Below are 12,260 nucleotides of genomic sequence, written 5' to 3'. Positions count from 1 at the left end.
GGACCAGAAGTAGCCTAAACCTTTTGGGAAACCTAAACTTCCTAATATGTTACTAATATGTTTTGCCCAGCCCGGATGTACAGAAGTTTTTGCTAGCTCGAGCACTAATATCCGTGATTCTTTGCAAGGAAATGTTTTCTTTTGCTTGTTTTTTTTTTTTTTTTTTGGAATACGTCCCCCCACGGGTAGGTCCCCGGAGACTAGTGCCTAGAGGTTCGCTGGAACCCTGCAGACTACCTTAGGAGGCTAAAAATAGAGGAAAGCTTCCCAATCGTCGATTCGCTCAGTTTGCAATTCGGAGGACTGCGATACTGAATATCAAAATAATCTCTTTTTGCGATGAAATGACTGTGTGCCTAGGTTTAGTGGCACTGACAACTACTCTTCTGCGCTCGAATAGGACTAACTGTAGTCTTAACTACTACGCTGCCACCATTCGTCGTGCAACGTAGTTTAATGTACCGAGAATTAATAACCAATGTACGCCAGTGGAAAAAAAGGAATGTGTATGTTCCCCTCCCTGCACCGCGTAACTTCCCATCAGGAGCGTCGGGATAGCGTCTAGGCACTCTCCGATTTCAGTTTTTTTCTCCTTTTTCTTCTTGCCTCGTGCAGGCAATGGATGTGGGATGTTTGAAGGTTTTCCTAAGCAGCGGGCTAATAATTTTTCATATGGAAAAGCGGATTACATCCAAGGCACGAGCCAGTCAAATTTTGCACACGACTCCTCCCCTCACGACCCTCCCCCGAATCCTAATAATCTCCACTACTTACTCTCACTTGCTCGCTCTCGCTCTCTCTCTCTGTCTCTCCCTAATGCTAACAATATGTTTTCAACTTGGCACTTGGTCGTTTGCAGTGCTTCACACCGTAAATTCGCAACTCGCTCGGTGGGTGGTGGGTAGGTTGTTGGGAGGGGGAGTTGGGGGGGGGGGATTGGATTTTCAAGGAATAGGGTACTCGGCGCGTCCTCTACAGGGATTTTAATGGCCGCTTTGCGCTCGGAGTGGAAAAATCAAGTACAATCAGGAGGAAGGTGCGGGGGGGGGGGGGGGTGAAACACACAAGCACATATCCACCAACACTTACCGATTAGCGGCGCGTGTTGATCCGGAATGCACATTTCTTCAGCAAACAGGGCTGAGGGGGTTGTGTAGGGGGTGGGCGTGAGCTGGGGGTGAATATCCACTTTTGCACACACACACACACACACACACCCGCCTACGTCAGCTCGCCCTCTGCTCGAGCTGCTGCTTTTACTTGTTTGTCCCCCCCTCCTCCCCGTCCCCTTGTTGTTTGCTGCCTGCCCGCCTCCTTCCCTTCCCCGCGCGGAGGCGCTTCGATCAGTGAACTTTGGGTGCTTATTGATTGTGTGGTTTTGTTTGTGGGCCTGTAGCTGCGCTGCAAACTGGAATGTTGCGCGATGTTCGCGCGCTGTACGTGTGTGTGTGTGTATGTTTTCTCCCAATTTTTTGATTGCTGGTGACTCCCCTTGGTGGAATTCTTTCACACGCACGTCGCTGAGGGACACACTACACCTAGTTTGCACTCAAGCACGCACACACACGCGCGGGGACCGTTCACAGGACGTCACGCGGCGACGGCAGTGGTGCGGGATCGGCCAGGGCCGGGACGGGACGCGCCATCAGCACGGCAGCAGCCACTTTGCCACCATCTTTGTGTTCGGACATGTTAGCTGCACACACCGCAGCAGCAGCAGCAGCAGCGCTCACTCGCTGTAATATCAGGCAATATCCGCACACACACACACACACACGCACACAAACACGCGCAGTTTTGCGAGATGCTCTCTTCGATGGGGTTTTTCGATTTTTGCCACACACACACACACACAGTCACAGTCACACACAAAAAGGGAACACCACGTTCGGAGGCGAGCCTACCTTTCAGGCGCAACACACAAGCAATGGAGCGGATTGGAGTTCGAGACGAATCGCTTTCTTCTCCTCTTCTTCTTTCTTCTCACACACACACACGCACACAGTTTTATTTTGCTAACGGGTTGGCTGCAACAACAACACGAAAAAGAAACCCCCGTGCAAAAGTGACGAGCTTTTCAACTGGCGACCGGGGCCACCACTACGCAACGCGCAACTTGGCCGCAGCAGCAGTCGCAAAAACACACACACACTCACACACACGCGCACAGGTTTGGTGGCTCTTCGGCACGCGCGAGAGCGTGTCCCGAGTTTTACATCCCTCACCGCCTGGGAGTGGGTCCGGGAAGGGCCTCTTGGAGGAGGGTTCACCGAAAGATTCACCGAAAGTGTCACGGTTTGCACTACGGCCACTGCCCGTTGTTCCGACTTTGGCTCGAGACGTCAGTTTTTTCTCCTAGCTCCTCTCCTCGCTCGTCATTTTCCACACGAAGAAGGGGGGGGGGGTTGTGCTCGACACGTTTGCGCTCCTCAGGTTGCGTTGCTCTGAGTGCGGGGTTTTGGGCCTGTTTCCCAAGCTTCCCCTCGTTTTTTGGCGGAGGACAGACAGGAAGTTGACCAGCGTGTAAAACGGTATCCTTCGTACTGCCTGCTCGCAAACTAACTGGCAACAGTTTAAAGGACTGTGTTACTGGAGCACGCGCCTCTCCCTTTGTGCTAGGGAGGGAGAGAGAGAGAGAGAACGAGGAGTACCGAGAGAGAGAGAGCGCGTGTTGCGATAGATAGGGTGATCCTTTTGCTCTCTTTCTCTCTCTCTCTCTATCTGTGCCTCTCTCCAATGGGACTCTCCATTCCGGGAAAATTCCATGGTGGAAAATTGTCAAAGTCTGGAGCAAAAAGCCAGAGAGAGAGACAAAGAGAGAGAGAGAGAGAGAGACAGAAACTTGCGGTGAGATAAAGGCGATGGGCCTTTCGCCTTTACTGCTGCTCCCTTGCACCCTAGCGGCTGCCATCTTCTCTCTCTCTCTCTTCTCAGATGTTGGGTGGAGGGGAGGTGGGTGTAGCGGAGGGGTAGAAGGAATAGAAGCGGCATGCGCTGTACCATATTTTCCGCCACTGGGGGAAAATAAACACCATCGGAAAAATTAATTCATCGCCTTCGTCGCCACATTTTACATACCCACACAACCTCCCCCCCTTCCCCCACCCCCACATCCCCGATTGTAGCACACCAATTGAGTCTCCATCGGTCGCCATCTTGGTCCCCCTTGATGGCGATTAAAAAAGTGGTTGATGGGGGGGGGAGGGGGTGGTTGTGGGTGGAAAACAATGGGGATGGAAAAACAAAATTGAGGGAAGGTCGCGAATTATGGTGAATTGCTGAAAATGCTAATAATGTGTGTGCAACACCATCCCCTCCCCCCCCCCCCCCCAAGACCCCACCACAACACCCCCACCCACAGATAGGAAGGGTGCGTTCATGGAGCTGTCAGGAAGTTGCAGAGGAGAGTAATTACGAGCGCGCGATAAAAATGGTCTCCAGTGTAGAAAAAGAGGGTTGGGTGGCGGTACTGTGGGTGGTACTGTATAAGGTGGATAAGAATGGTGTACAATTTTTCGGATGGGGGGGGGGGGGTAAATACACCTTTCCCTAATCAACCTTCATCGTTCCACAGCGGGGGGAGGGGGGGGGGGAGGTGTGGGTGGCAAGGACCGGGGGTCGATCAACTCGGCCAACCCAAACCTGCTGCGTTGTGCCTTGTCGCCTCAAAAGCGAGCATTTGGGGCGAGAGTGTGCGCATTTGCGAACCGTCTCGAGCGGGAGAAACAACCCAAAAAATTTTTGTCCTGGGCTGGTGCGTTCCTCGCGCGAAATTCGCGGCCTAATACGCTGTTGTTGTTGTTGTTATTGTTGTTCTGGTCGGTCTGTGTGTGTGTGTGTGTGTGTGTGTGTGTGTGTGAGGATATTGGCGAGTGGAAGCATTCATCCCGTGGCCGCACGATTCCCGTAATGCCGCAGTGCCGTACGCCACCGACGACGTACGCGCCGCTTCCGGTTGCGCGCTCGTGCCACACCGTGCGAGATAACGCGCCCGCCACTGCCGGTGTATAAAGACAGTATCTATTTGATTGTGTCGGCTTGTGTGGTGGCTTGTGAGACGCGTTTTTATATAGACCCAGGCACCACAGCCCCGGGTTCGTCGTCTACCGTGCTTTTTTTTTTTCTCTTTCTCTCTCTCTCTCTTCCAACGACGCTGGTCCAACAGACGCTGGGGCAGATGACGGCGACCGGTCTGCTGGCCGGCAACGCGACCGATGAGTGCCTGCGGGCGAACGGGACGCCCGGCTGGGGCAACGGTACGGGCGACGAGCCGCCGGAGGCGCCGGTGCGGCTCAACCTGCCGTACGCGCTGCTCGAGGCGACCGTCGCCCTGATGGCCATCTTCGGCAACACGCTCGTGATCGTCGCGTTCCGGACGGAGCGGCGGCTGCGGCGCCGCACCAACTACTACATCGTGTCGCTCGCGTCCGCCGACCTGCTGGTCGGCACGCTCGGCATCCCGTTCGCGGTGCTCGCCTCGATCGGGCTGCCGCGCAATCTGCACGCCTGCCTGTTCACCATCTCGCTGCTGGTCGTGCTGTGCACCATCTCGATCTTCTGCCTGGTCGCGGTGTCGATCGACCGGTACTGGGCGATCCTGCACCCGCTCGCCTACTCGCGCAACATGCGCACCAAGACGACGCTCTGTAAGTGAGGCGCCTCTCACGTGCGAAGCGTTTTGTGCGATTCGAGTTTCCCCCCTTTTTTTTCTCTCTCCCCTATGCAGACATTATCAGCATGTGCTGGCTGGCCGGGTTCATCGTCGGGTTTCTGCCGCTGTTCGGCTGGCACGAGCAGCCGGCCGAGGACGCCTGCCTGTTCGTGAAGGTGATGAACTACGACTATCTGGTGTTTCTGTACCTCGTCACGATCATCATACCGGCGGTGCTGCTGCTGGCGTTCTACATCCACATCTACCGCGTGATCGTGCGGCAGGTAAGGGGCAGGCGCTCAAACGCTCAAACCACAACGCTCAGCACTATTTTTTCGCAAACTCGCAGCGCAAACAGATCCTGTCGGTCAACTCGATCGACAGCCGGTGCATGGCGAGCATCGAGGACGGGACCGGCAGCTGCAGCCAGTCGGGCCGGCACGCGACCAAGCGCCGGACGCAGCGCAAGGACCAGTACAGCGGCACGATGCTGCGGGTGCTGCGCGCCGCCCAGAACCGGGAGGTGAAGGCCACCCAGAACCTGTCGATCATCGTGCTGTTCTTCATGCTCTGCTGGATGCCGCTGCACACGATCAACTGCATCGTGGCGTTCTGCCCCCAGTGCCACATACACGCGCCGGTCATGCTGCTCGTCATCACGCTGTCGCACCTCAACTCCGCGCTCAACCCGCTGCTGTACGCGTACCATCTGAAGGACTTCCGGGCGGCGCTCAAGCGGCTGCTCCTGTCGCTCTTTGGCATTGCGCCCCGGCCGGCCCCGCCCCGGGACTGTGTCAACTGCATTTCCGCGCTGGCCCAGCAGCACCAGCAGCAGCAGATTTTCCCGTAGATGTCTGGCAGGAACTCACGCAACGGTTTTTTGTTGGTGGTTGCTGCTTGGTAGCGCCTTTGTGAGCAGCATGTGCTAGATGTAACGCGCACCGTTAAAGTTGTCCGTTGTCTGTAACGCTTGCTCCCGAAACCCGCCCACCCCATCGATGGGGCCCACCCAATGTGTGATCAATGTGCCTAACGCGTGGACAATCCATTGCGCCGTAAGTGAAGCTTCACTGTAAACTGTAGCTGCGTAACGACAACATATCAACAAGTGCCCCCGCACTCGGTGCGGATTCAAACACAAGGGAGTGCATATTTATATGGAGATATTTTACTATTAGCTTGATTGTTTCGTTTCCTCTCCTTTTTTGTACAAACAAAACTGCTTAAGTTTTCTGCATGTTGTGAACTGTTTCCAATAATGCTAAAATAAATCTTTTGCTGTGCCTGTACATGTTGGTTGTCGGTTGTTCTTTTTCGTGCGTAGCGTACAATTTGAAAGTAAACTATAGTTCAAATTCTGCGTGATTTACTGGCCGTGCGGGAAGAGCTCAATAATTAAAAGCGCACACGGGCCATGCTTCACTCTATCACACCGGAAGGGATCGGCAATCCCCAAGCTGCCATCAATAGTTCCTCGATCAGCGCACAATCATCAATCAATCAACAATAAATAACACCGCGATACCACTTAATTGATTCTGCTTCAAAGAAAGATACGCCAACACTGCCAATTCAGATCTACGTCAAGGTGATTGATGCATGGTAAGTCCCCAATGCGAGATCTTTCCACACTTGCAACTCAGAGTAGGTTGCAGGTCATTGTATACCTAGCAGAACATGTCTGGAGTGGTAAATTAATGGCAAGAGCGACTCCCATAAGGGAAATAGGCATTATTTGCTTTGAGTTCAAACTGGTCCCGAAGGTAAATGTGTGAGTAATTTGCTTGAGTACTTCGATACAGCTGCGTTGGAAAAATTGTGGCAACCCAACAATCGGGGTTTTGTTTTCTGCTGACTTTGAAGATTCGTCGTCATGTGCTCCATGTGCTGAGTGATTTCATTTCTTCGGCGTAGAGAATGACTTCCCTCACGCACCTTTTAATTTGCGTTTGGGCTTTTGCTTGGATTACCATATTCATTGCCTAATTTTCTTCTTCCCTTCGTTTTGTTTGATTTGTTTTCTTCTCACGTTTCTTTTGTTTCTTATGTTTTCTTCTTATTCTTTAGTGTTCTTCTTTTTTATTCAGGAGTGACGGCTGAAGAAGGAGACTTTGGTCTTTGTATGAAGATTTTTCTTCCTTCATAATCATATCCCCCCCCCCCTCTCTCTTTCTCGCTCTCTCTCTCTCTCTCTCTCTCTTGTTGGCCTACTCACGATAGAGCACACCGATATGACATGACCCGGTCAACAAATGTTCTTTAGGATGGATGCTCGATCCCTGACTGCAGTCTCCCATCCATGTAGACAGCCGACCTCCAACAGGTCTCGCTTCGCCTGATCTAGACCATCGAGCTCGCTGTGCTTGCCTGCGCCTCATGCCGAACCAGGGATCGCTGTCGAACACCTTCTTGGTGGGGCATGAGTTCCACATCCTCATGACATGCACCAGTTATCGTATCCTGCCAGCCTTCACCACTGTATGGATGCTCGGTTCGCCGTACAGCTTAGCAAGCTCGTGGTTCATCCTTCTCCTTCACGCTCCAGGCTCAAACACACCGCCAAAGATGGTCCGGAGGATGCGTCACTCAAACACGCCCAGAGCATTTGCATCCTCCGCTCGGATGGTTAAAGACTCTTGTCCATACAGGACCAACGGGCGAATCAATGTGCGATATATCTAACATTTCGTGCGGGTTGAAGTCTTCTGAATCTCAGCAATCGGTGAATCCCATAGTAAGCACGATTCCCCTGTACAATGCGTCCCCGGATTTCGCTGCTGATGTCGTTGTCCGAAGTAACGACTGTCCCGAGATAGCAGAGCTCCTTTACTACCTCGAAATTGTCGCCGTCAACTAATACACTGCTTCCGAGCTGGTCTGGGTTTACGGCAAACAGGTACTTTGACTTCGTTACATTGAAGCTCAATCCAATTCTTGCTGCTTCGCTTTTGAGTCAGGACGATGATGTTGATGCCATGCGCGAAGCCAAAAAATTGGAGAGATCAGTAGAGGATCGTGTCACGGATCATTATCTTACTATCTCCTTCATCGTCTTCTTCCAGCTTCGGAAAGGACTTCGAATAACAGTTGAAATTTGAGTGAGAATTAAAACAGAAAAATGACATAGCTGGGAGTCTACAATATCTGTGGGTGAAAATTTTGGGATTGTAGTCTTCTCTGGGATGTTAAATCAAAGCGTTATAAGATCAAACGCTGAAAAGAGCACATGGATAGGAACGTGTAAATATTATTAACAGGAATATCCAGTGACGGATGAACACGAGCGGGTGCTCTCCATGAGCCTCATTTGGACCATCTAAGGGAGGAGGCGGAAGGTCTGAGAGGATCGATTTTCGGGCTGCGAGGTTCTCAGCAAGTCGCAAAAGCCTGTGTCAACAATTGCAAGGCAAGGCAAACAATTGAAGCGGTTTGATCCATGAGAATAAATAATTTTCAAGTACATTTGAATCCTCTGCGGCTTATTAAATATGGGTCGAATCATCCAGTATATTCGAGCAAAAATCAAAAATCCGAGGAATCATTTTGACAGTTTGATAAGCATTAATCATTTCATTCCAGTATGTATTGAAGGTTTTAATTAGCCAATCGGAACCGATTCCGGAGGCGATTTCGGAGCTGATTCTGTAGGCGATGATGTAGCCGATTCCAGAACAGATGCCGGAAATTGATTCCGGACCCACTATTCGGAATCGATTCCACAAAAATTTGGAGCAAGTCCGCATCGATTCCGACCAAAACTTTATTCTTCCTACCACTACAACAGAGAATAATATAACGATTAAAAATGCAATTTGGACGACTTGGCAATACATTTAGCCATTTGTATACACCAATACATCGATAAGCCTCGCCAGACTATTTGGATCAAGTTGACAAATAGTATTTAGGATAAAATTGTTTTTCTCATTGATTTTCCGTTTAATGAAATCATTTTGCGTATGAAGTGTGTTTATTTAATTATTATATCTACGATTTTTCTATTTTCCTCTTAATCGCTTTTAGAAATTTCGTGAAATCATGAGCGAAACAATAATAGCGAAAAAACGAACTCTCTAACGGTTAATTTAAAAACAAACTGCCCATCTGTCAATCGACCACACACGGACGGAGTTATACCAGTTATACCAGTGTATTTGTGGGTACGTGCAGCAAATCAATTTTCAATGATATTTTAACGTTTTTAAACACAAAAAAATTAAAACAAAGGAAAAAATACTTTCAACGCATTTTATATCGCAAAAACTCGCCCAAAACAGTAGCACACTTTATATAGCAAAAACACGTACACCCTCGCCGTACGTGCAGCTGTCAACGCGGCGGTCACACTTCGCACCAGAGCAGCTGTCAAACGGGCTGCGAAGATTATTTACATATCGTGCCGAACATCAACAAGATATGCGTGCGTGATTGGATGCTTTAGCCCGTTTGTGTGTGGATTAACAAAGAATTATCAGCGAGTAGCTACGAGTAGTGACATTCCGACGGCACACGGGCGCCAAACACTCCCCCCATACACACCCACACCAACCATGGGCAAGCTGGAGCTGCTGCAAACGCTGACCGGGCACGCTGGGCGCGTGTGGAGTGCGGCCTGGCATCCGGGCGGTAAGCTGTTCGCGTCCTGCGGCGAGGACAAAACGATCCGCGTGTGGACCAAGTCCGACACCGACCGTTGGGTGGCACAGACCGTCCTTACCGATGGGCACACGCGCACGATACGGGACGTGGCGTGGTCCTGCTGCGGCCACTATCTCGCCTCGGCCAGCTTCGACACGACCGTGGCCGTGTGGGACAAAAAGTCGGGTACGTAACGCTGGGTAGCAGCGAGGGGAACGGGGAGCAACAATCAAGAAAACACTCATCAGCATACACTCTTACAGGCGAGTTCGAGTGCAACGCGACGCTGGAGGGGCACGACAACGAGGTGAAGAGCGTGACCTGGTCCCGGTCGGGCAATCTGCTGGCCACGTGCAGCCGGGACAAGTCGGTCTGGATCTGGGAGATCCACCACGCGCCGGACCAGGAGGACGAGTACGAGTGTGTGGCGGTGCTGAACGGGCACACGCAGGACGTGAAGAAGGTGTGCTGGCACCCGCAGGAGGATCTGCTCGCGTCCGCCAGCTACGACAACACGATCCGCATGTACCGGCAGGACCTGGCGGACAGCGAGTGGGAGATGCTCGAACCGCTCGAATCGCACAGCTCGACCGTGTGGAGCATTTCGTTCGACGCGACCGGCCAGCGGCTGGCGTCCTGCAGCGAGGACACCACGGTCAAGGTGTGGCAGCAGTACGGGCCGGACAACGCGCTCGGCATACCGTGCCCGGACCGCGGCACGGTGTGGAAGTGTGTCTGCACCCTGTCCGGGTACCATTCGCGCAGCGTGTACGACATCGACTGGTGCAAGCAGACCGGGCTGCTGGCGACGGCGTGCGGCGACGATACGGTGCGCATATTCAGGGAGGCGAGCGACTCGGACCGCAACGAGCCCACGTTCGAGCTGGTGGTGACGGTCGAGGCCCACAGCCAGGACGCGAACAAGGTCGCGTGGCATCCGACCGTGCCGGGCCTGCTGCTCACCGCGAGCGACGACGGCGAGATCAAGCTGTGGCAGTACGTGGATGCGGATTGAGATGGACACGGTGTGTACTGCCTTTGGGCGCTCTGTGCGACGTGGTGTAATGGAGTTAAATACAATAAAGCTGTTTCTAGTTTAGTTCAAACAGTTCCAACTTGCTTGCCACGATGAAGGAAATAAGAGAAACATTTGAAACATTTTCACTGTAAGCGAATGCATTAGGTTTGAAATCGATTTTGTAAACTCGAATGCAATTCAACTAAAATGAATGCCACGACAGGAAATAGGGTTAGCGAAGGCCAATGTGCAGGGGAAAAGTGGGCCAGTTTCAACTGACCCTGTTCGGGATTATTTTTATCACAGCATCTGACAGTCTGTTCTGTTCCGCGGTCCGGTGCGACTAAAAGTAGATTTTAATGTAATTGAGCTCGCTTAAATATTGTTAGAAACTGCTTCCGGTGTTGGTACTGCTATCGAACACAGAGCGGGCCTACAAATGAACCAACGTAAGATTGATCTTTACCTTTGCTGCTAGGATCTTTACCTTTGCCAGAAGAAATTGCTAAAAATGTAGTAACCAACTTATAAAAAAACTAAGACGTTTTTCAATAATTATGAAAAAGGAACTTAATTCAACGATTGAAAAAAAATATATACAAAAAATTGAAATAGTTGGAAAAGACCAATTGTGTAAGATTTAATTACACCTAAAACCATTTTAAGATTTATTTGATTGCTTTGTTCCAGTAGTTTTCCAGTCCATTTTTGGAATATGCCTGCATTGTATAGAGTCCTTGTAGTATTGAGGGATGCACTAGATTAGAAAATGTTCAAAGACGCTTCACAAGGGTTACTTTTCGACGTACTTTTCGCTCTACACAACTACCTGCAAATGAAATAGTGTTTGGTTTTATGGATCTTTCGTTGAGATTCATTCATATGAATCTTCAGTGATGAGTGATTCGAATCTCGAGTCGAATCTTCAAAGATTCATAAATCTGTAAAGATTCATGAATCTTCAAAGATTCATAAATTTGTAAAGATTCACGAATCTTCAATGATTCATGGATTCATGTATCTCGAAAGATTCATGGATCTTCAAAGATTCATACATCTGTAAAGATTCTTAAATCTTCAAAGATTCTTGAATCTTCAATGATTCATGAATCTCTCAATATTCACGAATCTCTAAATATTTATGAATCTCCAAGAATTCATGAATCTCAAAAGTGTCATGGATCTTTAAAGATTCATGAATCTATAAGATTCATAAATCCACTAAAATTGATATATCTCCAGGGAGATATGAATCTTTAGAGATGTATGATTTTCAAAATATTCAATCTGCCAAATCCAACCTAAAACATGTCCGTCGTGGGTTCAAGCCTGGCATAGAATGTCTCCCGGTTGCAAAACAAACTATCTGGCCTCGTGGTAGGTTCCAAGATGTCTCGAAAGCATGTTTAGGCTGGCATGACCACGTAGGTTGTTATGCCAAGAAGAAGAATAGTAAAAAGCTCAAGCTCAGATGAATGTTTAGTGATTTATCATTCGAATCTTTCGAGTTATAAGAATCTTTAGAGATTCATGAACCTTTCAAATCGAGAGTTAGAGTTCATTGAATCATTCCAAAGATTCATTCTGATTCGTCAATCTGAATCAGATTCACCCAAAACTACTATTAAACGCGAGTTCAATTGATTTATTTACAATCACTAAGTCATTGACTTCCAGTGAGTGAAGCATGCTGCATCGGCAGGTTACTTGCTTCCTCTTTTGATGCTCCCAATTTTCCTGCCTCTATTTCTCTATGTGTACCTTCCCGTTGCCTCCGTCGTCGTCCTCTAGGCGTGTAAACACAACATACATTCGCAACTCCTCCTTATGCTCTTTCTGCTCTCCTGTCTCTTACATTTCATTCGTCTTCCTAATCTTTCTATTCATTTCCTTTTATTTTCTTTTGTGTTTATCAATGTTTACGATTTTTGTGTTTTAAAGTCCCAATGCTTT

General features: G+C 49.7%; 2 protein-coding genes across 2 annotated transcripts; both read left to right on the top strand.

Annotated features, from left to right (window-relative positions):
* The first annotated feature begins 3,605 nt into the window (after positions 1-3,605).
* On the top strand, positions 3,606-5,940 carry LOC1271793 (adenosine receptor A2b). The gene is made up of 3 exons (XM_310647.5): positions 3,606-4,646; positions 4,727-4,935; positions 5,001-5,940. Exons 1-3 carry the CDS (start codon positions 4,178-4,180, stop codon positions 5,499-5,501), a joined length of 1,179 nt encoding a protein of 392 aa, XP_310647.2. The 5' UTR covers positions 3,606-4,177; the 3' UTR covers positions 5,502-5,940.
* A 3,030-nt stretch (positions 5,941-8,970) lies between these two features.
* On the top strand, positions 8,971-10,395 carry LOC1271794 (probable cytosolic iron-sulfur protein assembly protein Ciao1). The gene is made up of 2 exons (XM_310648.6): positions 8,971-9,475; positions 9,553-10,395. The coding sequence occupies exons 1-2, from the start codon at positions 9,202-9,204 to the stop codon at positions 10,302-10,304; spliced, it is 1,026 nt and encodes a 341-aa protein (XP_310648.4). The 5' UTR covers positions 8,971-9,201; the 3' UTR covers positions 10,305-10,395.
* Positions 10,396-12,260: the final 1,865 nt, after the last annotated feature.

Source organism: Anopheles gambiae, chromosome X (genome assembly GCF_943734735.2).
Source record: "Anopheles gambiae chromosome X, idAnoGambNW_F1_1, whole genome shotgun sequence".
Lineage (NCBI taxonomy): Eukaryota > Metazoa > Arthropoda > Insecta > Diptera > Culicidae > Anopheles > Anopheles gambiae.
The sequence above is the reverse complement of the archived record's forward strand: the minus strand, read 5'-3'. Positions and strand labels throughout refer to the sequence as shown.

What these genes read in the sequence shown, in the direction of transcription:
- LOC1271793 (XM_310647.5), top strand. Translation starts at nt 4,178, where the DNA reads ATGACGGCGACCGGTCTGCTGGCCGGCAACGCGACCGATGAGTGCCTG. An exon ending in GCGCACCAAGACGACGCTCT is followed by an intron (nt 4,647 to 4,726) that starts GTAAGTGAGGCG and finishes TCCCCTATGCAG; the next exon opens with ACATTATCAGCATGTGCTGG. An exon ending in ACCGCGTGATCGTGCGGCAG is followed by an intron (nt 4,936 to 5,000) that starts GTAAGGGGCAGG and finishes GCAAACTCGCAG; the next exon opens with CGCAAACAGATCCTGTCGGT.
- LOC1271794 (XM_310648.6), top strand. Translation starts at nt 9,202, where the DNA reads ATGGGCAAGCTGGAGCTGCTGCAAACGCTGACCGGGCACGCTGGGCGC. An exon ending in CGTGTGGGACAAAAAGTCGG is followed by an intron (nt 9,476 to 9,552) that starts GTACGTAACGCT and finishes ACACTCTTACAG; the next exon opens with GCGAGTTCGAGTGCAACGCG.